The sequence below is a fragment of the Stegostoma tigrinum genome, chromosome 2 (assembly GCF_030684315.1).
Source record: "Stegostoma tigrinum isolate sSteTig4 chromosome 2, sSteTig4.hap1, whole genome shotgun sequence".
Classification (NCBI taxonomy): Eukaryota; Metazoa; Chordata; class Chondrichthyes; order Orectolobiformes; family Stegostomatidae; genus Stegostoma; species Stegostoma tigrinum.
The window spans coordinates 67,130,941-67,155,072 of NC_081355.1; the positions used below are offsets into that span (position 1 = coordinate 67,130,941).

The 24,132-nt window shown below is 40.5% G+C and overlaps 1 protein-coding gene and 1 long non-coding RNA gene across 3 annotated transcripts in view; one reads left to right on the forward strand and one right to left on the reverse strand.

Annotated features, from left to right (window-relative positions):
* Nucleotides 1–24,132, forward strand: part of scin (scinderin) — a 117,069-nt gene that overhangs the window by 72,948 nt on the left and 19,989 nt on the right. For both annotated transcript variants that reach the window (XM_048556190.2, XM_048556199.2), the window contains 4 exons: nucleotides 9,769–9,859; nucleotides 14,569–14,739; nucleotides 19,306–19,480; nucleotides 21,040–21,161. In XM_048556190.2, coding sequence (XP_048412147.1) covers nucleotides 9,769–9,859; nucleotides 14,569–14,739; nucleotides 19,306–19,480; nucleotides 21,040–21,161 — 559 coding nt within the window. The remainder of the gene's footprint in view (nucleotides 1–9,768; nucleotides 9,860–14,568; nucleotides 14,740–19,305; nucleotides 19,481–21,039; nucleotides 21,162–24,132) is intronic.
* LOC132210950 (uncharacterized) overlaps nucleotides 23,229–24,132 on the reverse strand; it is a 28,555-nt gene continuing 27,651 nt past the window's right edge. The window contains exon 3 of the long non-coding RNA XR_009447204.1: nucleotides 23,229–23,644. This is a non-coding gene — a long non-coding RNA (uncharacterized LOC132210950). The remainder of the gene's footprint in view (nucleotides 23,645–24,132) is intronic.

Consider the following 24,132-nt stretch of genomic DNA (forward strand, 5'->3'; position numbering starts at 1 on the left):
TCTTTGTCTAAGTCTTGGGCATCGACACTGATCAAGGTTCAAGAGGTTCAAGGTCAAATTTCATTGATAACATTCTGATGAATAGTGAAAATCAATGCTGCTCATTGATCTCCAATCATAGTGTAGTTACGTGGCTCAGAGGAGATGCCAACCAATAACAAGATAGGTGCAGAATGAGAGGTAAGGAAAAGGGACGTTTCTGGAGGGAGAAGATGAACATTAAATTTGCGAAACACAGAGGATCAATCCTGTTTCTTGCAGTTTCTCAAAATAAGAGGGCCTACCTAATGAACCTTGTTCGATGCCCAGTGGTAGGCCTTCCAGAGTAATGCACCATGGATTCTTTGACAGCAGTTTCCAAATATGTAGCTATCTAAAAGTACAAGAGTGCCTGGCACATGAAAATACAACTAAATGCAAGTTCCTTTCAAGTCATACATCATTCTGACTTGGAACTATATTGCCGTTCCATCATTGTTGCTAAATCAAAATCTTGATATTTATTTCTTATCAACACTGTGTGTCTGCTTACACATCGGCAGTTCAGAAAGCTAGCTGAACACCACCCTTTCTAAGCCCAGTGAGAATAAGTCATAAATGCTGACTTTATCACATCCTAAGAATGCTGTGGGCTCAGGTGGAAGGGGGTACAAATCATTTAGCTTTCCCTGCCATTTCGGTGCCAAGATGGTCATGTTTTCACCCAGTGGTGATAGTAGAAGCTTCCCTTTAAATGTTTACTTGTACAATATCAAGGGGAAGAAAGGAATCCTTGGCTTATTAGAATGGCTTGATTTAAGAGAAAATTGATTAGATTGTTTCACGTAATTATAGTGCTAATTTATAATATAAATAAGATAAACTGAAAGCCATATTGCTGGAAAATAAAGTTATCATTAGCCATAGTAAATAAGCATTAATTAACTATTATTTCCAGTAGACTATTATATTGAAAGGCATGAAAGCATTGGCTCTGGGGTTCTGCTGTTATGCAGCTGGGCTTTTGATGTTTAATTTAAGTAGGACTGCAGTACTTTTCTGCACCCTGAAGGCTCTTACAGCAAAATACAGATGATAAGCACATGACTAACAAAGACAGAAGTTAATTTCAGTGTGTAATTTGGCACAAGAATAGCAGGCATAAGCATAAAGAAATGTTGGAATGCAATTATTCCAAATAAAAATAAAACAGCATACTCAATAGCCAGTCAGGGAAAAGAGGACTACTGTTAGAAAATTTAAACGTAAGAAGAAAAAAAAGCTTGAAAAGACTAACAAGTCATTGACATCTGGAAAGAAAGAACAGATTACTAACAGAGCTGAAATAGTTCAATGAAGTTCAGAAAAAAGAAATTTATTATATCAGCAATTGATTTAATTTGCGGAAAATCAGCATTGCAGAAAAAATTAGTAGATAATCATAGTATTTTTTTTTGTTTTTCTTATTCATTTGTGCTCACAGCATGATGAATATATTTGGCTCAACAGATGGCTCAGTTGGAAAATACATAATCCAGTGCAAGACTATATTGGATAGACTCACACAAACACTTGATTTCTGGGTTGTGCTGATAAGTTGAGTTTAGCGAAGCTGACGGCAGAGGTGATTTATTGCTTAACTCACTGTCACTAGGTTAAAATCCTGGAATTCCCTTCCTTAAGGGCACTGGGGGTCAACTGCAGCAGTTCACGAAGGCAGCTCAGCATCACCTTCTCAAGGGCATAGACAATAAATGTTGGCCAGCCCGTGATGCCCATGTCCAACAAGAGATTAAAAACATCTCATTAAGTGTTTCTTGGTTAGGGAGAGCAAAATCCATCTCCGGTTTCCACTGTAGATATTGAAGCTGAGAAGTGTACACATCATGTGAAGATGAGATCAGACTCAGATTTGACAGCTTCAAGATTGAAAACCCACCTTATGCTCAGAATTGAAAAAAAAATTGAGTGAAATATGAATGAATACTTACTACCTGTAGAATTGTACATTAAATGGAATCAGTGCCTTCACAAATGGAGAGAGTGAAAAATGTAAAGGAAAATTTTAATTCCTTGCAAAGTTTTTTACCGACCAGGCCTCATTTACATGCATCAGCCAGCTGTCTACTCCAAACACCTAGGTGAATCCCTGGCCAGTTGTTGCAAACTGAATATTGGTAGTTGTGACTGAACATAGGCTGTCAGCTTAACAGGTGAGGCAAATACTGTGGGAGGAGATGAATTGGCAAAACATCATGGTAGGAAGCCTGTGACCATAGAAATCCAAACTTAATTTGTGAGATTCAAAGGAACAATTCTGATTTCATAAGGGAGTACTTACCACTGAACCAATAGGATCCATGTTACTTTCAAGCCAGGTTTCATTAAGCTATTCTGCTGGCAGCTTGAACGCCAATGCAAGTTCTTTTCACCGTAGGATGCTGATAAATTTATTACAAGCAGTGTGCACCTCAGGCACGTGATAACACATTTTAAAACTGCTGTATGTGGGGAATCAAGCACAGAAACTGAAAATGTCCTTTCAAGTGTTAATTTTGTACAGGATCTCAACATGATGTAATGCAGTACCGATTTATAACCAGTTAGTGGGAATTCAATGAATCGTTCAGATTTGAATCAATATTTCATACAATTAAAGAAAAGTTAGCATAAACCAAACAATCAATATGTGGGTTTTCAAAAGTCAGTGGCAGAAGATTGCAGTTCCACGGTTGGCAATATAAAATGCAACAGCCATATTATAATGGGTTTTGTCAATTCGAAGTGAGCCTACCAGATGGAATGCTTCTTCCTTGGGGAAGTTTGATGTTGTCTGTCATGTCTAATACAACTGTCTAGTGACGGACAGTGAAGAAATGAGCAGTGCTCATCACTTTGACATTGACCTCCATCATGCCCTAGAGCACTTAACTGAAGAAAGCACTTGGAACGGAAACAAAAGCAAACACTTGGCAAAACAATAAAAATAACATTCCACACAGAAGTCATTGTTCTTTCATAGATGTGGGCATTGCAGCCTCGACAAACTTGTCCATCGCTAACTGTCATTACAAAGGTGGTGGTAAGTTGCCTACTTGAACCATCGAAGTCTGTGTGTTGTAGGTACCTCCACTGTGCTGTTCGGAAGGAAGTTTCCAACAATAACAAAGGAGCGGCAATATAGTTCCAAGTCTGGATAGTGTGTGGCATCAAAGAGAACTTGCAGGTGGTAGTATTCCAATGTGCCTGCTTTCCTAGTTCACTAAGTTGTGGAAATTACATGTTACAAGGTTCCGTCAATGAACATAAGAACATATGAGCAGTCTGTGCACCTTTCAATGAGACCATGACAGATCTGTGGCCTAACTCCAAATACCAGCCTTTGGCTTATCTGCCTTAGTACTTTTGCTTAAATAAAATGTATCTATCTTAGATTTAAAGTTAACAAATTAACAATTAACAGTAATGGCATCAAATGTCATTTGTGGAAGAAAGTTTCAAACCCCTACCACCTTTTGTGTATAGAAGTGCTTTCTGACATCTCCCCTGAATGGCCTGGCCCTAATGTTTAGACTGTTCCCCCTAGTTCTGGGATCTGCCAAAATAGTTTATCTTTATCTTCCCTGTCTTTTCCTGTTATTGCCTTGAAGACTTCAATCAGATTCCCCCCCCCCCCCCTTGCCAACCTTCTAAAATCTGGAGAAAACAGATCTTATTTGTGTAATAAGGTTAATAAGATCACGGTGGAGAAGGCCTCCTGATCCGAGGCTCGTCCGCTCCGACCACTATTCCGTTCTTTCTTTTCCCATTTCTTGTTTCTTTTTCTTCTCTTTTTTCCTTTACGTACCTATCGTTCTGAGCTCAGACAGCTTCAGCACTGGTGGCAAGTGGGTCCAGCACAGAGCTCGTAGTGGTAGCAAGTAAGCCCAGAGCAGATTCAAATGAGCCCTTACTTACTTTGCTGGGTTGAACGTGGGACCAGGCATCGGCAAAAACGACATCAGCAGGGTAGGCCCAGTGATGAAAGATGCCCTCTGTGGATCAGTGACTTCATCGTTCGTTGGGTCCAACATTGGTGGCGTGGAAGGGCAACACAGCGCCATCAGCAAGATTGGCCCAGCGACAAGAGATGTGACTCTGACATTAGTGGGTCTGGGGTAGGCGGTGGTATAGTAGTGGAGAAGTGATAATGGTGCAGACAACATTGATAATGAGCTGGCTGAGATTCAAAACATGGCGACTGTTGAAAAGCTTTTCAGTGTACTTTACTGTTTTTTCTCATTGTTGATTACACATGACAATAAAAACAAATCATTCACATGTGGGTTCAGTTGATAGTTAGGACGGCAAATGCTATGTTCGCATTCATTTCAAGATGGCTAGAATGCAAGAGCAGAGATGAACTGATGAGGTTGTATAAAGCTTTGGCCAGACCACATTCGGAATATTGTGAGCACTTTTGGGCCCCGCATCTAAAGAAGGATGGCTTGGAGGAGATCCAGAGGAGGTTTACAAGATTGGTCCTGCCATGAAGGGCTTGTCATATGAGGAGCACGCCCCAGGACTCTGGGTGTGTTGTCAATGGAGTTAAGATGGATAAAGGGGAATCTCATTAAAACTAATGGAATACTGAGAGGCCCAGATTGAATGGACATGGAGAGGATGTCCATCTAGGTCCTGAGGGCACAACCTCAGAGTGAAGGAACAATCCTTTAGAACTGAGATGAAAAGAAATTTCTTCAGCCAGAAGGTGGTACATCTGTGGAACTTATTGCCACAGAAGACTGTGGAAGCCAAGACATTGGGTGTATTTAAGGCAGAGATGGATAGGTTCTTGATTTATAAGGGGATCAAGGGTTAGAGGCAGGAGGCAGGAGAATGGAATTGAGAAGTATGTCAGCCATGATCGACTGGTGAAGGCTTATTGAGCCAAATGGCCTAACTCTGCTCCTAAATCTTATGGTCTAATGGCCTTAATATCTCCTCATAACTTAACCCCTGAAGCCCAGGTATCATTCTTTTATTCCTACATTGTACTCACTCCAAGGCCAATGTAGCCTTCCTAAAATGTGGTACCCAAGTCTGCTTATAATACTCTAAAAGGGGGGTCTAACTAGGGTTTTGTATAAATGTTTGAAACATCTGAGTCCTTATACTCGATACCTCTAGATCTAAAGGCCAGCAGTCCACTGGATTTCTGGATTATTTTCTGTACCTGTTCTTTGCAATGTAAAGATCAATGCACCCAAACCCCCAAGCCTCTTTGGATATCCACTATATTTAACTTAATAACATCTAGAAAGTACACTCATCTATCTTTTATTGATCCAAATGGATAACCTCACTGTTGCTTATGTTGAAATCCATCTGCAACAGATTTAACCATTCACCTAATAACCCTTTGTAATTTTATGATGTTATCTACACTGTCTCAATGCTGCCTAACTTTGTATGTCATCAGCATATTTGAATATATGACTTTCTAGGCCATTAACCAAATTGTTGATTAATAATCAGAATAATTGAGGCCGTAACACACATTCTTGTGGGACACCAGCATCACGTCCAGTTACTTGAGTACCTGACCATTATTGAAACTTTCTGTCACCTGCCACTCAACCAATTTCTTAGCCATGTTAGTAATTTTCCCTCAATTCCACACGCATATACCTTAGTTAACAGTCTCTTATGTTTGACTTTATCAAATGCCTTGTGAAGGTCCATATAAACAACATTCAAAGGCATTCTCCTGTCCACTCCTTTAGTTACTTATAAAAAAAATCATCGAGACTTCTCAAGCATGACCTACCTGTCATGAATCTATGCTGGATCTCCCATTGAACCAAACATTTTTGAGGTATGCTCTTACTACTTCCTGGATTATACTCTCTAATAATTTCCCTCCCACTGCTATTCAGCTAACTGACCTGGAATTCCTTGATTTTTCTCCTTTGCCCTTCTTAAAAAACTGAGTGACATGTGAAATTTTCCAAACCAGAGAAACAACTACTGCCCCACGGGAATTTTGCAAGTTTATTATAAGGCATCTACAATATAATCCCCTACTTCCTTTAAAACCCTCAATGGAACCAACATGTCCTGGGCATTTGGCACTCTTCAATTCTTTATAACTGATGTTTCACTTACATTGATTTTATCTAGACCTTGTTCATGATATTAATTTTCTCAGGACTTCTTTTCCACTGTAAATACTGAGGCAAAGTAATTACTCAACACAAGTGCCTTTTCTCTATAGTCATTGAAAATGCCCCCTCTTTCAGTCCTTGGTCAGTCAAATTTGCTCCTGACCGCGAGTTTTCCCTTTATATAACTTTAAAATTATTCTTATTGATTTTGATGTGCCTTGCAAGTTCCTTTCATAATGCTTTTTAATAGCTCTCATAAGATGCTTTGTAGGCCTTTCCTGGTCTTTGCATTTTTCCCATTTTACAGTTCCTGTGTTGCTTTTTGAATTTTTACGAGTTCTTCTTTTTAATTAGTGGGCCAAAGGGCGCATTTCTGTGCTGTATTAAATTGCATTGGGTATAGTTTTATGCTGTCCCTTATCCCATTAGTTGTCCATGGTTGTTTCTTTTTTCTGTTAAGTGGCTCTTTTGACTATCAGAAGTATAAAATGGAACTGCAATTCCTGACCCTTGACTCACCAGCAATATCCACAGGATTAAGCATTCAGGCATAGAACATAGAACATAGAACAATAGAGTGCAGAAAAGGCCCTTCGGCCCTCGATGTTGCACCGACCTGTGAACTAATCTAAGCCCATCCTCCTACGCTATCCCATCATCATCTATATGCTTATCCAAGGACTGTTTAAATGCCCCTAATGTGGCTGAGTTAACTACATTGGCAGGCAGGGCGTTCCACGCCCTTACCACTCTCTGAGTAAAGAACCTGCCTCTGACATCTGTCTTAAATTTATCATCCCTCAATTTGTAGCTATGCCCCCTTGTACAAGCTAACATCATCATCCTCGGAACAAGACTCTCACTGTCCACCCTATCTAATCCTCTGACCATCTTGTATGTCTCTATCAAATCCTCTCTTAGCCTTCTTTTCTCCAATGAGAACAGACCCAAGTTCCTCAGCCTTTCTTCATAGGCCCTGCGCTCCAGACCAGGCAGCATCCTGGTAAATCTCCTCTGTACCTTTTCCAATGTTTCCACATCCTTCCTGTAATGGGGCGACCAGAACTGCACGCAATATTCCAAGTGAGGCCACACTAGTGTTTTGTACAGTTGCAGCATGATATCACATCTCCATAACTCAATCCCTCTACCAATAAAACCTAACACACCGTAAGTCTTCTTACCAGCACTATCAACCTGGCTGGCAACTTCCAGGGATCTATGTACATGGACACCAAGATCCCTCTGCACATCCGCACTACCAAGAATCTTTCCATTGACCCAGTATTCTGCCTTCCTATTATTCTTCCCAAAATGAATCACCTCACATTTATCTGCTTTGAACTCCATTTGCCACCTTGCAGCCCAATTCTGCAGTATATCCAAGTCTCCCTGCAACCTGCAACATTCTTCCACACTGCCCACCACTCCACCGACTTTCGTGTCATCTGCAAACTTACTAACCCATCCACCTATGCCTGCGTCCAAGTCATTTGTAAAAATGACAAACAGCAGGAGTCCCAAAACGGATTCTTGAGGCACACCACTAGTAATCGAACTCCAGGCTGAATATTTTCCATCAACTACCACTCGTTGCCTTCTTACAGAAAGCCAGTTTCTAATCCAAAGTGCTACATATCCCTCAATCCCATGCCTCTGTATTTTCTCCAATAGCCGACCATGTGGAACTTTATCAAAGGCTTTACTGAAGTCCATGTACACCACGTCAACTGCCCTACCCTCATCCACATGCTTGGTCACCTTCTCACAAAATCTCAATGAGGTTTGTAAATGAGGCACTATAACAAAGATCAGTGAACAGGCCAATAGAATCAAATACAGATCAATACCACTAAGCACTACAAGAAGCTAAGGAATGTTTGGTGGAATCCAACTCAACATCAGTAAGCAGCTTTTGTGGTGTGACTTCATCACAATATCAATAACATGTCCTGTCACTTTGATGATTGAGAGCAGACTGATCGGACAACACTTGGCTAGATTATATTTGCTATGTTTTTTCTATGGAGTAGATTACTCAAGAAATTTTCCACATTATTGGGTAGAGGTTAAAGTACTAAAACAGCTTGACTAGAGGATTGACTACTTCTGAAACGGGAGTCTTCAAAATTACTGCCAGGATAGTCTCAGAACTTATAGCCTTGACAGTAGCTGGTGTGTCCAGCATTTCTTGATGCTATGTAAATTACATTGAATCAGCTGAAGATTGACACGTGTGATGCTGGGGTCCTCGAGAGGAGGCCAAGCTGGATCAATATTCTTGGCACTTCTAGCTTATGTTGATGGATATACTTGAGCATCATCTTTTGCAATGTTGTGCTTTACTGCACAATATTGAGGATGGGAATATTTATGGGGTTGCTTCCTCTTTGTTTGCTTAATTGTGCACTACCATTCATGGATGCATGTGGCAGAATTGCAGAGCTTTGATCTGTTCTGTGTTGATTGTAGAATGACTTAACCCTATCTCCTGTAGCTTGATTCCAATGTTTTGCATAAAAGTTTGCATATGCTAAGGCTTCTGCTCTAAAGTGCCTCACTTTACATGGTGGTGGTGCCATACAAATTGTGGCAGAGTATCTTTGATGTACAGGCTGGATTTCATTTCTGCAAAGACATTGTAGTGGTCACTCCTACAAATTCTGTTATTGACAGGTGCATTTGTATAGATATGTCACTAACAGGTTGTAAAGGATTTCTTTACTGCAAATTCCCTTACTCTTTTATAAAAGTCCACTCTAGCACGAATTCAGGAATTCTAGTCCTTGAGGAATTGGCCAGCTTATTCAGTAACGGACTTGCTGAATTACTGTTGGTGGTGGATATTTAAGTTCCCTACTCAGTGTATATGCTGTTCTATTATCATTTTTGGCACTGCTTCCAAATTGGAGTTGCTACGTGTCACAAACAGTGTAAATTTCCACATATGGGAAAAATGAAAGAAGCCACTTACGTAAATGAATTTTTAAAAATGTTCAGAGCACAGTTAAATTTTGTCTTTTTCTCCCATTCGTCTTTTATAGGCAAGAAAAGTAATATTCAGAAGGCATCCTGAAACCTTCGAGCAATATTTGCACATGTACTGCGCTTAGTCTTCAATAGCAGGACCGAACAAGTCAAGTTTTCCAAATAATGGTGTAATGCAAGAAATACTTAGCCCATGTCAAAGATGAATGAATTTCTTCAGGACCATGCTTTTCTCATCGCCACTGAAATAATTTCACAGGGGCCAGTATCCCATAACCCTTTATTTACACTTACAGAATTCCTGACACGAATCCAGCTCCCTTAGTGCCAGGTGTCAGAGTAAACAAGATGTCTGACACTCCTGATTATAATTGTCAGCCAGGGCTCCCTGATTGGATCTGATTAACAGCCCCAATCAAGGAACTTATATTTTGACTGGCCTTGTTACAGCCACTATACAGGTGCTCAATATCATCATTGACCAAAGTGGAAATGACCCCATGGTAGCTAAGCAGCAGTTTGCGTGTGACTGAAAGATTGGCCTCACGTAGATGTCAAATACTGTATTTCTATCCCCTCCAATTTTATCTTTAAAAAAATTCTCTTCATTTATGAAGGAAAAGAGAATTCATTAGATCAGTTTGATTTATTTCAGGCAAGGAGCCCACGCAACTAAAGATGAACTGACCATGTCAGCATTCCTCACAGTCAATCTCGATCAGTCACTCGGTGGGCAAGCTGTTCAAGTAAGTGCTTCTGGTTATAAGCAATTGTCAATGTTGTATCATTGAGAACTCCTGTCAATATAAAGAAGAAATATAATTACAAGAGGCTGGTTCTCATGCTTGTAAAGATATCTGAATGGGATTTCAGAAAATAATCTGACTTAATGAGATTATAAAGCTCTAAAGGAAAGTGTAGAGATGAATTGACAATTATAGTTGCAAAACAGCCTCTGTAAAATGTAGAAAAAAAAACAAAAGAATTGCAGATGCTGGAATTCAGCAACAAAAGCTGAAATTGCTGGAAAAGCTCAGCAGGTCTAGCAGCATCTGTGGAGAGAAAATAGAGTTAACGCTTCGAATCTAATAACCCTACTTCAGAACTGTTCTGAAGGATTACGGGACCTGAAACATTCACTCTGATTTCTCTCACAGATACAGCTAGATTTGCTGTGTTTTTCCAACAATTTCTGTTTTTGTTTCTGCAAAATGTAGGTCAGTCTGTCTCAATGCTAAAGATTACTAGTGACAAATCATTTGTCATTGTATAAGCATCAAATGAACTACAAACATTACCAGAGAAATAAAACCTGATTACCAAATATTAAGATGATCTTGTTGCTTTAGTAAGAAGGCAACAGATCATATAATGGTTACAGCTCGGATTGCAGTCAAGCCTAAAGGAAACCATGTTGTAAGTATGTATTTTCAAAGTCATCACTTCCACCTAGTGAAAATCAGAAACTGAAGTGTTTGGATTTTCTTCACTTGCTATTTAAAAACATGCTGTAACAATCGAAGCAGCCACTCTATGCCAGGAATAAAATTTTATAAGATTGCTCCTACAGTATATAAGACATGATCTGTAATTTGTGGACACAAATGACCACAGCCTGTGATGCACACATTCTCTCAGTTTGAACTGGGAGTGAACAAACTAGTTAGTAGTCCTTTTAGTAACCTTGAGAGGCCAGTCACAACACAGGCTGGGAAATAGGGAAATGGGAAATGCATACCGACTGTTTACTCAGTACAATCAGTTCTGAAGCAGGATCACAGGACCTGAATCATTAACTTTGCTTTCTCTCCACAAATGCCACTTACCTGCTGAGTTTCTCCAGCAATTACTGTCTTTTTTTCCCTGTTTTCCAGCATCCAGAGTTTTTCAGTTTTGTTTCACTTACTGGGAAAGAGCACATCATTTTTGGTGAGGCCACGAGCAGCTGGAGCTAAAGCGCTCCTCCTTGACTGACAAAATACTCAGAAATATTTATTTTCATCCTATCTATGACCCTTGCACTCACAGTCCTCAATTCATTACTTTGCATTACTAGGAATCAAATCTTCTCTGACCACAGGAGAGGTGCCAGATAACTGGATAACAGCTGATGTGGTATGATTATTCATGAAGGGTAGTACAGATAAACCAGGCTAATGAGTCTATTGGGAAAAAACCCTAAAGACAGAATTGATCTCCACTTGGGGAGGCAAGGATTAATTAAGGACAGTCAACATCACTTTGAAAGGGAAAGATCATCTTTGACAAATTTGAATTTTTCAATTAGATTATATATAGATAGGTATGTAGATGAGTGTGGTGCAATTGATGGGGTCTACATGGACTGCAGTAAGGTCTTTGACAAGGGCTGAAGTGGCAGTCTGGCTAAGAAGCTAAGAGCTCAATGGAAACTAGTACAAATAGGATCCAAAATTGGATTAGTGGCAGGAAGCAGAACTTGGTGGTTAAAGGGTGTTTTGTGTGACTGGGTGCCTGCTTCTAGTGATGTACCAGATTTCAGTGCTGGGCCTCTTATTGTTTTAGAGTGCTTTAACTATCCTGACACAAGTAATAGGTACGATCAGTAAATTTGTAGATATTGGCCTAATGGTGGGAGATAGAGAGTAATGGTGGAGAGTTGCTTCTCAGACTGGAGGCTTGTCACCAGCAGTGTTCCACAGGGATTGGTTTTGGGTCTTCTTTTGTTTGTCATTTATATCAATGATTTGGATAAGAATATAGAAAGCACGCTTAGTACATTTGCGGATGACAACAAAATTGTTGGCATTGTAGACAGTGAAGAAGGTTCTCCAATATTGCAAAGTGATCTTGATCAAATGGATCAATTAGCTGAAAAATGGCAGGTGGAGTTCAACCTGGATAAATGCAACGTACTGCATTTTGGTAGATAAGTGTTATTTTGAGGTAGTACAGGACACTGGTGAGGCCTCTTCTGGAATACTGTGTCCAGATCTGGTCACCCAGTTATAGGAAGGATATTATCAAGCTGGAGAGGGTTGAGAAAAGATTTACCAGGATGTTGCTGGGTCTGGAAGGTTTGATTTATGAAGAAAGGCTGGATTGTCTGGGACTTTTGTCACTGGAGTGAAGGAGGTTGAGAAGCAACCTCGTAGAAGTTTATAAAATAATCTGAGGTATAGATAGAGTTGACGATAATTGTCTTTTCCCAAAGATGGAGAATTTCAATTCTGGGGGAATATTTTTCAGGTGAGAGGAGAGAAATTTGAAAATGACTCAAGAGGCAATTTTTTTCCTCAGAGGGTGGTTCACATGTGGAATGAACTTCCTGAGGAAGTGGTGGATGCGGGTACAGTTACAGCCTTAAAAGACATTTGGGTGGATACATGAATAGGAAAGGCTTGGAGGGATATGGACCAGGAGCAGGGGGGACTGGTTTAGTTAGGGATTATGTTTGGCATGGACTGGTTGGACCGAAGGGTCTGTTTCTGTGCTCTTTGACTGTATGACTCTATGGTGCTGCAAGTCGGAGAGCCTTAGACTACATGATGATGTAGATGGGCTAAACCGTGGAAAATATGATTTCATCCTGAAAGGTGTGAGGTGCATTTTGGGAGGACTAATAAGGCAAGAGAGTGCACAGTGAAGTACAGAAGTTCAAAAGGACCTTAGTGTGCAGAGATCCTTTAAGATGACAAAACAGCTAGCTATAGTGGTTAAAAGCGCATATTGGATACTTGCCTTTAATTAGTTGAGACATTGAATACAAGAGCAAGGAGGTTATAATAGAGCTGTTGATTAACATTGGGTAATCCACAACTGGATACCGTTCCACGAAAAGGATGGGACTGAACTAGAAAGTGTACAGAAAAAATTGACCAGGATGGGCTGGAGCAGTTCAGCTTTGAAGAAAGACTAGATAGGCTGGAGTATTTTGCTCAGAGCAGAAAAGGTGGTGCGGGTATCTGATTGAGGTGTACAGGTTGTGAGGAGTGTAGATAGGGTAAGGAGGGGAAAAATTTCCACTTTTTGGAAGAGTCATCATTCGGGGGCAGATTTTTAAGGTAAAGAGCAGGAGGTTTGAAGGGAATTTGAGGAGCAGTGTGTACCTGGGATTCACTTCTTTAAAGGTTGATAGAGGTCGGGGCTGTGAAGACATTAAAAAACTGCTGAGAAGAACATTTGAAAGGCCATAGTGCAAACACGATCAGTGATATTTCTAATGCTGAAACACCTACTATTGACATTCTGGGGCTTACCATTGACTAGAAACAGAACTGGATGAGCCACATAATTACTCTGGTGACAAGACCATGCCAGAAACAAGGAATTCTGCAATGAATAACTCATCCCCTGGCTGAACAAACCTGTTCCACAATTTTAAGTCACAAGTCATGAGTGTAATAGAATATTCATCACTTGATTGGATGAGTGCAACTTCAACAATACTCAATACTCTCAACACTATCCAGGACAAAGCAATCCACTTGACTGGTACCCCATCCATTATCTTCAATAATCACTTCCTTCACCACCAATGCACAGGAGCAACACTGTGTACCCACCTTCCAAGATGCATAGTAACTCACCTAAGGTCCTCTGACAGCAGCTTCTAAATATGTGGCTTTTGCCATTTAGGCGGAAAGGGGCAACAGATGAATGGAAACAACAAGAAATTCAAGTTCCCCTAAAAACCACAACCGTCCTGACTTAGAACTGGATCGCCATTTCCTTACTGTTGCTACGTCAAAATACCAGAACTTTCTCCTTAGCAACATGATGGGTGTTCCTACACCCAAAGGACTGCAGTAGTTCAAGAAGACGGTTCACCATCATCTTCTGCAGGGCAATTAGGGATGGGTAATAAATGCTGGTCCTACCAGCGACACCCAAATATGATAAACAAAAAGAAAAGGATTCGAATTCCCTGGCACTATTAAGTTGCTCATTAACATCACAACACTGCAGCCTGAGTGGAGGCTGTGTGAGGGCAATAGCAAACCTCATGTAAAGGATAAAATGTAATAACAATCAAATAATACTGATCAATTTTTTGACAACGATTTTACAGTGTGTAACCTGTTAGTCAATAAAGCATGATACAAATCAAAGAACCTTTTTTTATCAAAGTAACAAATATCATTTAGACCTGCTTGAAATTCCAAAGATTTGATTTGTTTTATGATTATGTTTTGATATGCATTTGACTGATGCAAGTATTCGTTGCATAAACAAAGAGATTGCATGTATCTATGCTGAAACCATGAGTAATTTTGTGCAAAAATTGAAATGTAAGTGTAATGAAAAGAATGCTGGTGGTTGTTTATGACTGCACAGTAGCTTAACCAAATAATTGATGAGCAAGACATTAATTGTACTAGTGCAGAAATTAGTATTAATGTGACTGCTTCAGTATTTTAGAGCACAGAATTTATCACTTTGGATTAGTTTGCTATTGTTCTTCTTTCTTCTAAAGGTTCGGGTGACACAAGGGAAGGAACCATCTCATCTGCTAAGCTTATTTAAAGACAAGCCACTTATTATTTATAAGGATGGAACATCACGGAAAGGAGGACAATCCCCTGTCCCTTCGAAGCGCCTCTTTCAAATCCGAAGGAATCTGGCTACTATTACCAGAATTGTGGAGGTAGGAAGGTCATTCAAAGATGTGCAGACATTAATGGGAGTCATTGTTTTAATTACTCAGTTGTCAATGTGATACTGAAGCAGTCCTTGTCCAAATACAACAGGATCTGGACAGTATCCAGGCTTGGCCTAACAAGTGACATGTAACATTCATAAATGTGAGGAAATGACAATCTGCAACAAGAGAGAATCTAACATTGTACTTTGATTTTAATGATATCACCATCATAGAATCCCCAACTACCAACATCCTTGGAGTTGCTATTGACCAAAAACTGAACTGGACTCAGCACATTAACATCATGGTTACAAACAAAGGTCTAAGGCTAGGAATATTGCTGTGAGTAACTCACCCCCTGATTCTCCAAAACCTGCCCACCATCTACACAGAACAAGTCAGGAGTATAATAAAATATTTAATTGGCATCACATCCACATGCAATCACTGCTTTCACTACTCACACTCAGTAGTATGCGTGTATCATCTAAAGATGCATGCTCCATTAGCCTTCTGATTAACTGCTGTACCTGTGTGCTAGCTTTCTGTGTTTCATGCAAAAGTACATCCAAGTGCCTTTGTGTTGGAGATTTCTGCAGGTTTTCTCCATTTAAATAATGTTCTATTTGTTTGTTCTCCCTTCCAAAATGAACAACTTCGCATTTCCCCAATTGTACTCCATTTGCCAACTTTTTGTTCATTTACTTTACCAAGCAATATCTCTGTAAACTGTTAGTATACCTCGCGCAACCTGCCTTTCCACCTATTTTTGTCCGCAAATTTGGTTAGCGTGCATTCACTTCCTTCTTCCAAGCCATTAATTTTTATCCCCATTGGCTGTTTCCTCCCCATCAGTCAATTCTCTATCCATGTCAATATGCCACCTCCAACACCGCGTGCTGTTATGACTTATCGTGAGGTACCTTGTTGAGTGTCTTCTGGAAGCCCATCTACTGGTTCCCCTGTATCCACATTGGTTAAGACTTCCTCAAAAATGGTCTAATAAATTAGTCAGACATAATTTCCCTGTCATGAAGCCATGCTGACTCTGCTTGATTAGATTATGATTTTCTAAAAGTTCTGTAAAAAAGTTCTAAAAGCTTCCTTAAAAAGGCTTTTCAACTGTAGATATTCAGCAATACCTTTTCAATAACAACTACACAGCCTATAATCACCACTTTTGTCTCTCTTCCGTTTTGAATAGGGGTATCACAGCAGCAGTTTTCCAATTCTCTGGTACTTCTCCAGAATCCAAAGATTTTTGGAAACTTGCAACCAATGCATCCACTAACTCTGTAGCTACTCTTTCAGGATCCCAGGATGCAAGCCATCAGGACCAGGGGACTTATTACATTTTAGGCCTATTAGTTTGTTTAATACTACTTCTTGCCTGATGCCTTCCTGTTTATCTGGATTTGGGATCCATTGGACCTCCTTCATGGGCTAGCCTGCAGTCTCAACTTTGTCCATTAGGGACTTCTGGCACTGCTAGGGACTTTTGAAATTAAAAACTAATTACAATGACTGGAAGCTCTTGAGAGTGGGAATCCCTGCCAATGAGAGATGTTGAGGTGGGGTTGCCTCCAGCAGGGTATCTTTTAACACTTCCTCTGTTGCACGTCACAACAGAGGAAAAAGGGCTTAGATGAGGTGTCACTGGAGAATTCAATAGATGTTCATTACACCTCACTAAATTGTACTAATATTACATTCACGGACACATCCATTTCCAAACTCATATGAAACTATTCAGTTACAAAGAGCGATGCACTCCCTCCAACCCAATCAAAATGTCGTCTTTGAAGTGATCCAAGTTAACATGGAGTGTGCGACCTTTGTACTCTCAGGTCACGTGCTTTGATTCAGTGTTGATATCATAAACATATCTCTGACCGTGAATCATAACACAACATCCCCCTATTCCCAAAGGTAAAAACTTACCCCAAAGAGGAATTATGGTTGTACATAGTCCCATGACATTATTTTCAGTAAGTAGGCAAACAGGCATAACAGAGTTGACAGGATTAAGCTTTCAAACTTGATGGAATGCTTTGGAGGTTTGACAACTCATCCTGGACTATAGTAGATGATTCACACCATTGATCCTTATTTCCTGGGGAACAGTGATAGCTTCTAGTAAGCTTCCACCAGAGACTTAGGATCAGTGAGGGATTCAGGCCAGGATGAGGATGAATGCAACAGGGTGTAAGTCATGGGAGAATAGAGGAAAGGTCGATAGCAAAGGAAAATTAGTTATTCTCAGCGGGCTGCTCTATTTCTGTTTTATTTTCTCTCTATCTAGAACTATTGCCATACACAACCGAATGGTTTTTCCCATCAGCAAAGGGTAAATGGGGGTGCAGTAGTTAGCACTGCTGCCTCACAGTGCCAGGGACTCCGGTTCGATCCCAGCCTTAGACAACTGTGTGTGGAGTTGTACATTCTCCCTGTGTTCCTCCGGGTGCTGTAGTTTCCTTCCACAGTCCCACAGATCTCCCACAGATGTGCAGATTAGGTGAATTGGTCATGCTAAATTGCCGCATTGTGTCAAACGTTGTGCAGACGAGGTGGATTAGATATGAAAAATGCAGGGTTATGGAGACACAGTGGGAGACTGATCTGAATGGGAGGGTTGGTGTGGACTCAATGGGCTGAATGGCCTTTTTTTGCACAGTAGGATTCAATAATTCTGTGAAATCACCTGTGGCAATTTTCATTAATGAACCATCACAATTAAATCACTCATAATTTTCAGTTGATTAATTTACATGCAAATCATGTTAAAGGCAATGCAGACCACCAGCCCTGCTACACATTTCATTTTGTCCTTCCTACATGGTGACTGCTCATAAAGGACCCCCACCCCTCACCCAGTAAATTTTGTGGAGGAATTCGGAGTCTTAGTGTCCAACAGATATACAGCATGTAAAAAAGACCATACTGTTCAACTCATCCATGTCAACCAGATGTCCGAAATAAATCTATTCCTATTTGCCAGCATTTGGTCCATGTCCTTCTAAACCCTTTCTATCTGTATACCCATCCAGATGCCTTTTAAAAGTTGTAATTATACCATCCGACAACATTTCCTCTGACAGCTCATTCCATGCACACACTGCCTTCTGCATGAAAATGTTGCTCCTTAGATCCTAATTAAATTTTTCCCCTTAAACCTATGCCCTCCTGTTTTAGCTGCCCTCACCCCAGTGAAAGAATCTTATCTATTTACCCTATCCATGCCTCTCATGATTCTATAAACCTCTGTAACGTCACCCCTCATCCTCCGACACTCGAAGGAAAACAGCGCCAGCCTATTCAACCTTTCCCTATAGCTCAAACCCTCCTAACCTGGAAACAGTTTTCTAAATCTTTTCTGAGCCCTTCCCTATGAACCTTCCTATAACAGAGAGACCAGAATTACATTCAGTACTCTAAAAGCAGCCTAACCAATGTCCTGTACATCGGCAACATGACCTCCCAACTCCTATACTCAATGCACTGACCAATAAAGGCAAGCAAGTGAGGGAAAATCTACCATGCAATAGAGCAAGGGAGTAGATGTGGGAGGCGTGAACATTAGCAGACCAAGAATAAGTGGGAAAGAGCAGAGAACAAGTGATGACACCTCTGTTGGGTGGAGAATATCATTGACCCTCTTCTACAGAGCTGAGTGTACCTCCGGAAAGCTGAGACTGCACCGACAACTGCAGACCAGGCCGGCAAGGCCTGGTGTAGAGACCTCCTGTGGGAAGTAGACATCACTCATCTCAGCAATCCATCCACCGGGGCCTCCAAACCCCTGTCTGGAAACAGGTCACTGATATCATTTTAACTGCTATGAGCAGGACAAATGCCATGCATCATGCAGTGCAGATCCAGGCAGACAGTGCTTGACTGGGCCTTCTAAAGGTAGCGCTCTTGCTGTAGATTGGATATTCAGGATATTCCTGAAGTGCAAAGTACTTGCGGTTGTGGCAAGTGGTGGAATCAGGCTGACATCAGAGAGAGGGGTGCCATTGAGCTTGGTAGGTAATTAATGAGATGGCAGCGGGATTATTCATGAGAAAACCTTCTCGGCCTGGACAGAAACCCTTCATGTAACTCAATTAAAATGATTCTTTTCAAAATATGGTCAGATTGAGCTCTAACTGTTTTCCTTCTGATATTATGCTGACCGGCCAGTTGCTATGTTCATGCCTGTCCCTTTTTAAAAAGGGACATTTTATTTGCATTGCTCAGGTCTTCTGAAATCACTCCTGTATTTGAGAAGAATATCACCATTACTGTTGTTTAGCATTCTCCTTCCAAACTCAACCATAGTAAATAAAAATTAACACAGTTTATCCTCGTAATAAGATATCCAAGATAACGTTGCTAACTCATTGGTTAAACATTCGCATTTTTTCCATTGTAGATATTTTGTTTATATTTATAAATGGCAAACTGTACTTCAGCTTATCTCTCAGCGATAGGTCACTGGTACCCACCTGTAACGTTTACCTGACATGCAAACTAATGAAAGATGACTGCACAGATTCAATGGCCTTTTTTTGTCTGTTCTGCTATCAGGTTGATGTGGATGCTCAGTCTCTGAACTCTAATGATGCTTTTGTGTTAAAACTACCAAACAACGCATATCTTTGGATTGGAAAAGGAGCCAGTAGTGAGGAAGAGAATGGAGCTAAATATCTTACATCTATCCTACAATGCAAGACAACCAGGATTGGTGAAGGGGAAGAACCTGGTAAGATTGCCATCTGTGAATGAACATTTTGTTTGTAAAATATCAGAGGATGAAATCTTTTCAGGATCTGAACAACTTGTAAGATGTGTGGCAGAATCAGACAAGATACCTGGCAATGCTCATTTCAATACCAAGAGCATCTTGCACCATCACTCTTGATCATAATCGTTCACACCAAGGTTTGTGTACCTAGGCTCATGGGGGCGGGGAATGCAAGAGGTAGCTTTGCTGATGCTTCCTCTGAAGCCTTCGTGCCCTCATCCTCAGAGGTTGAGAATGGCACGTCTGGGAGAGCCATGAAGAGGACAGCAGTAATTGCAAGACTAAGGAGACATGAAGACATTCTGGTCAGTTGTTAGAAGTGGTGTGCACTGGTGAGAGTGACAACAGGGTTAATGTGTTCATTTCTGTGGGATGGACAGTGGCATTTACTCAGTTGATGAAACATGGATATTTCTGCATCTAGTCAGAAGTGGCATTTTTCTCACTTCTCCTATAAGGACCAGGATTTTCATCTTTTAGAGGTGAGTACACAGATGGTGAGCAGGACCCCTTTAAAGGAGATGGCTCCTTTAAAGGGCTCCTGCTCATCATGTTAGATACCAGCCCACTGTATGTGCTCCCACCCACTGCCCTGTTATGGGCTGTCTTCTGCTATAATGAGCAAAAGGGGGCCACGAGAGAAATTAGAACGGGGCATGCAGGGTTAATCACATGGGAGATTGTGTGGAGGGGGAAACAGGAGTGTGTTTGTGAATATTTTACATACAATAGTGTGCGTGGTAAAGCCTGAAATTTAGTGGGAGATGAGTGCAGGAGCAAAGATAGACTAGGTCTGAGGCATGAAAAGACGAGTGGCATTCACCTTGTTGAAGGTCATTGACATTCTTTCTGCACTGTTATCCATTCCTCCACACTCTACAGATCGCCCCGACCTGAATGGTGACCTCAGAACAGGCTTGCAGAGTCTGGTGATGCAGGGTCCAGGAAAAGGACACCTGTTCTCTGGACCATCCTATCCACCAGAATCTCCAGGTCCCTGTTTGAGAACCACAGTGCCATATTCCCTTTCTTTGACAAACAGGGCAGTTACAGTTCTCATCCAGGTGCACAATGAGCTTTTAACAAAAAAAACCAGAATATATTGGAGAAATCCAGCAGGCCTGGCAGTATCTGTGGGGTGAGAAACAGAGTTAATGTTGTAAGTCCAATATGACTCTTTTTTAGAACTGTTCAGGGCTTTTAATGATGAACAGGTGCACAGGATATTGGTGTTCTAGCAGATAGCTGCAGAGTGATAAGATGGAAGGGAAATCGGGCACGAGAGATCCTGTACGGGCCGGTAAGTAATTAATGAGGGCAAGTTTGGGAAGATCTGACAAGCAAACTTGCTAAGTTTCACAGCAAAAAAAACCTCTCCAAATAATTCAACACAAATCAGACTTTGCCAATAAAAGTAAGATTTACCCATAAGAAATCCAATAGGATATAAAGCACATTAATTTACGTTTTTGTATATAAATTATTTGTGAATATTTTTAAAATGTTTCCCTCACCAGATGCGTTTTGGAATGCACTTGGTGGCAAGAAAGAGTATCAAACCTCAGCTTTGTTGCAAAGCAGTGCAGATGACTTTCAGCCGCGTTTATTTGCTTGTTCAAATAAGACTGGATGCTTCATTGTAAGTTCTTTTTAAAATACCTTTGGTTTAGTATTCAAGTCAATCCAGAGTGAAAGCTCTTGTATCTAATCATTCATTTTTTTACCTTTTTCTACTGTCTTATAAATGTGTGTACATGAAATTATAGCACGTTGATGTCTGAAATACAATTATTTTATTTCTCACTGCAATCAATAAGCAAATGACTTGTGAGTGGTAGCTCAGTCTGTGTTCACTAGTTCCTCGTATCAGTGAACACATAATATTAAATTGAAGGAGGCCTAAGATAGTTAGAGAGTGAGAGGCCTTGCTCAAGAACAAGAGGTAGAATTTTATCAAAAGTGTTCAAGTCCTGGCAGTGATTGGAAATGTATGTGCACAACACACTGGGCTGGCTGCAGGGATAGCCCCTTGATGTTATGGATGGCAGTTCATGAATGATTTGCTGCTGGAAGATGTCATCTGAGATCTTGTGATGTGATCTTGCCTCACATAAACAGGCAAAACTCATGCCCTGTGAGTCTGACTGTAGCGTTTGGACTGCAATGTTTCGACTGGCTACTTCGTTATAGATTAATATCCAATTTGCGAGTTTTTGACTTGCAGGGCTCTATAATGTACCATGCAACAAATTTACCATTGAATTGTCAAAGCAACTTCCCACTGCAGCTATTTCTGCTATTTTGCACATACATACTGATCCTCAATTGCAATATCCACTTGAAGTCACCTTTACAAAGCAATACTAAAAAGTATCTTATTGTTTCAATACTTTACATCATTTTCTATGCCACATTTAACCATGTCCATTGAGGGACTGGAAAGTTACCCATTTCCAAGTTTTGTATATTCTTAGATTTTTTATGTAACAATGAATGTTGGAAAACCGACCTTATTGAGGTAAAAGGTAAGGTGCCAATTAAATGTACAACATTGTTTCTACAAATTAAAAGCATTTTTAGAGATTCTGTTCTACAGTGTTCATTACAGGAGTTCTTCGCATTCCCTTTTGCAGTGTGAATGTGAAAACTCTGTTTATCCTGAAGCCTGTCCTCAGTGATTCTGAAGTAAATGCATAAGAAGTGGCATTGGATCCCTATAACAAAGTGTGAAGCTGGATGAACACAGCAGGCCAAGCAGCATCTCAGGAGCCCTCTCTGATGAAGGGTCTAGGCCCGAAACATCAGCTTTTGTGCTCCTGAGATGCTGCTTGGCCTGCTGTGTTCATCCAGCTTCACACTTTGTTATCTTGGATTCTCCAGCATCTGCAGTTTCCATCATCATTGGATCCCTATTTAGTTTTTGCTGAGTTACCTTGGTATCCTCAGGCTAGAAATGCAGCAAAATAAATTAACCAACTGCCAAAAGAATATGTACCTAAGAATGGAAAGCCTGATTCACTGATACAGCTTCTCCTTGAGAAATTATCATTTGAGTGAGAAAGACTGTCAGTGCCTTTGGAGTGGTGCTGAAATACAAATTGACCTAGTGCAGACAAATAAATTGGTCCGGAAAAAAACTTCAGAAGCAGATTTTTGTGGAGGTGGCAGGAAAGTGGAGGCTGGTATCTTCCTGATCTAGCAGAGCCATCTCCTGTAAAGGGCTCCTACTCATCATATTATTGTTCTGGGAAGGCAAACTGATGTTGAGTCAGGTTCACCACATCTGGAGGCTGGCAGATCAGTATACTCACCTCTCCTGACAGGGACTTTGACCTAGTTAGATGGAACATGTTCTAAAAACTATAGAATGGACTGCTGATAACTGACAGAAACATGTACTGGTGCCCTCAAACAATGGCAGAACACAAGATCATCATTCACACAACTGCAGAGATTATTTGTTTCCAATGTATCAACAATCTTCCTTCGAAATAAAAATCCCACAATGGAACACACTACTAAAGTGAATAGAGATATATCCATCAATTGAAATCTTCTATATCGATGTTTTAAATTATTTCCATCTAATAGTTTTCATTGTCAGGACTACAATTTCAGCTGTTCATTCGTAACTTAGCTAGCCTTACTGTTATAAATGTTGGCTGAATATGGATATTTATCCAACTCAAAGTAGAGGAACCAGTTGTATTGATGACTATCATACCCCAAAAGCTTCAGCTGTCGATCCATCCCCCAACCTCCAAATACCCCTCAATACCCCTGGTGCCAACATAGCATTTTCATGTTGCCTCCCTGCTGCAGCATGTGACCATCATAGTCACTTACCCTAGTGTCCACTCAGAACAAAGCTCGAGATATCTTTAAAATGCACATTAAGAGTAAACAGTAACAATTCAATAGAACTTTCAGACTCGTATTTCATTATTCAGAAGCATAAACTCTTCCATGAAACCCATTCAAAAAATGTAAATCCCTGACATGATAAAATCATTGACTTTACTGTCCCAAAGAAGGCCATTTGACCCATCGTGTCTGTATCAGCTCCTGAAAGAGGTAACAGAAACAGAAATTGTTGGAAGAATGCAGCAGGTCTGGCAGCATCTGTGGAGAGAAAGCACAATTAATATTTCAGGTCCATTGACCGTTCTTCATAGCAGGTCATCCCATTTTCCAGCCTGATTCTCTGTAGTTCATTAAATTCATCATTTTCAGATAGAGTTATGAGGTCATACAGCATGGAAATAGACCCTCTAGTCCAACTAGTCCATGCCAAACTTAATTCCAACTTAAACTAGTCCCACCTGCCTGCTCCTGGCCCATATCTCTCCAAACCTTTCCTATTCATGTACTTACTTAAATGTCTTTTAAACATTGTAATTTTACGCACATCCACCACTTCCTCAGGAAGTTTATTCCACTTGCGAACCACCGTCTGTGTAAAAAAGTTGCCGCTCATGTCTTTTTTAAATCTCTCTCCTGCCACTTTAGTAATGTGCCCCCTTATCTTGAATTCCCCCATCCTAGGGAAAAGACAGCCACCATTCACCCTATCTGTACTCTTCATTATTTTATAAACTTCTATAAGGTCG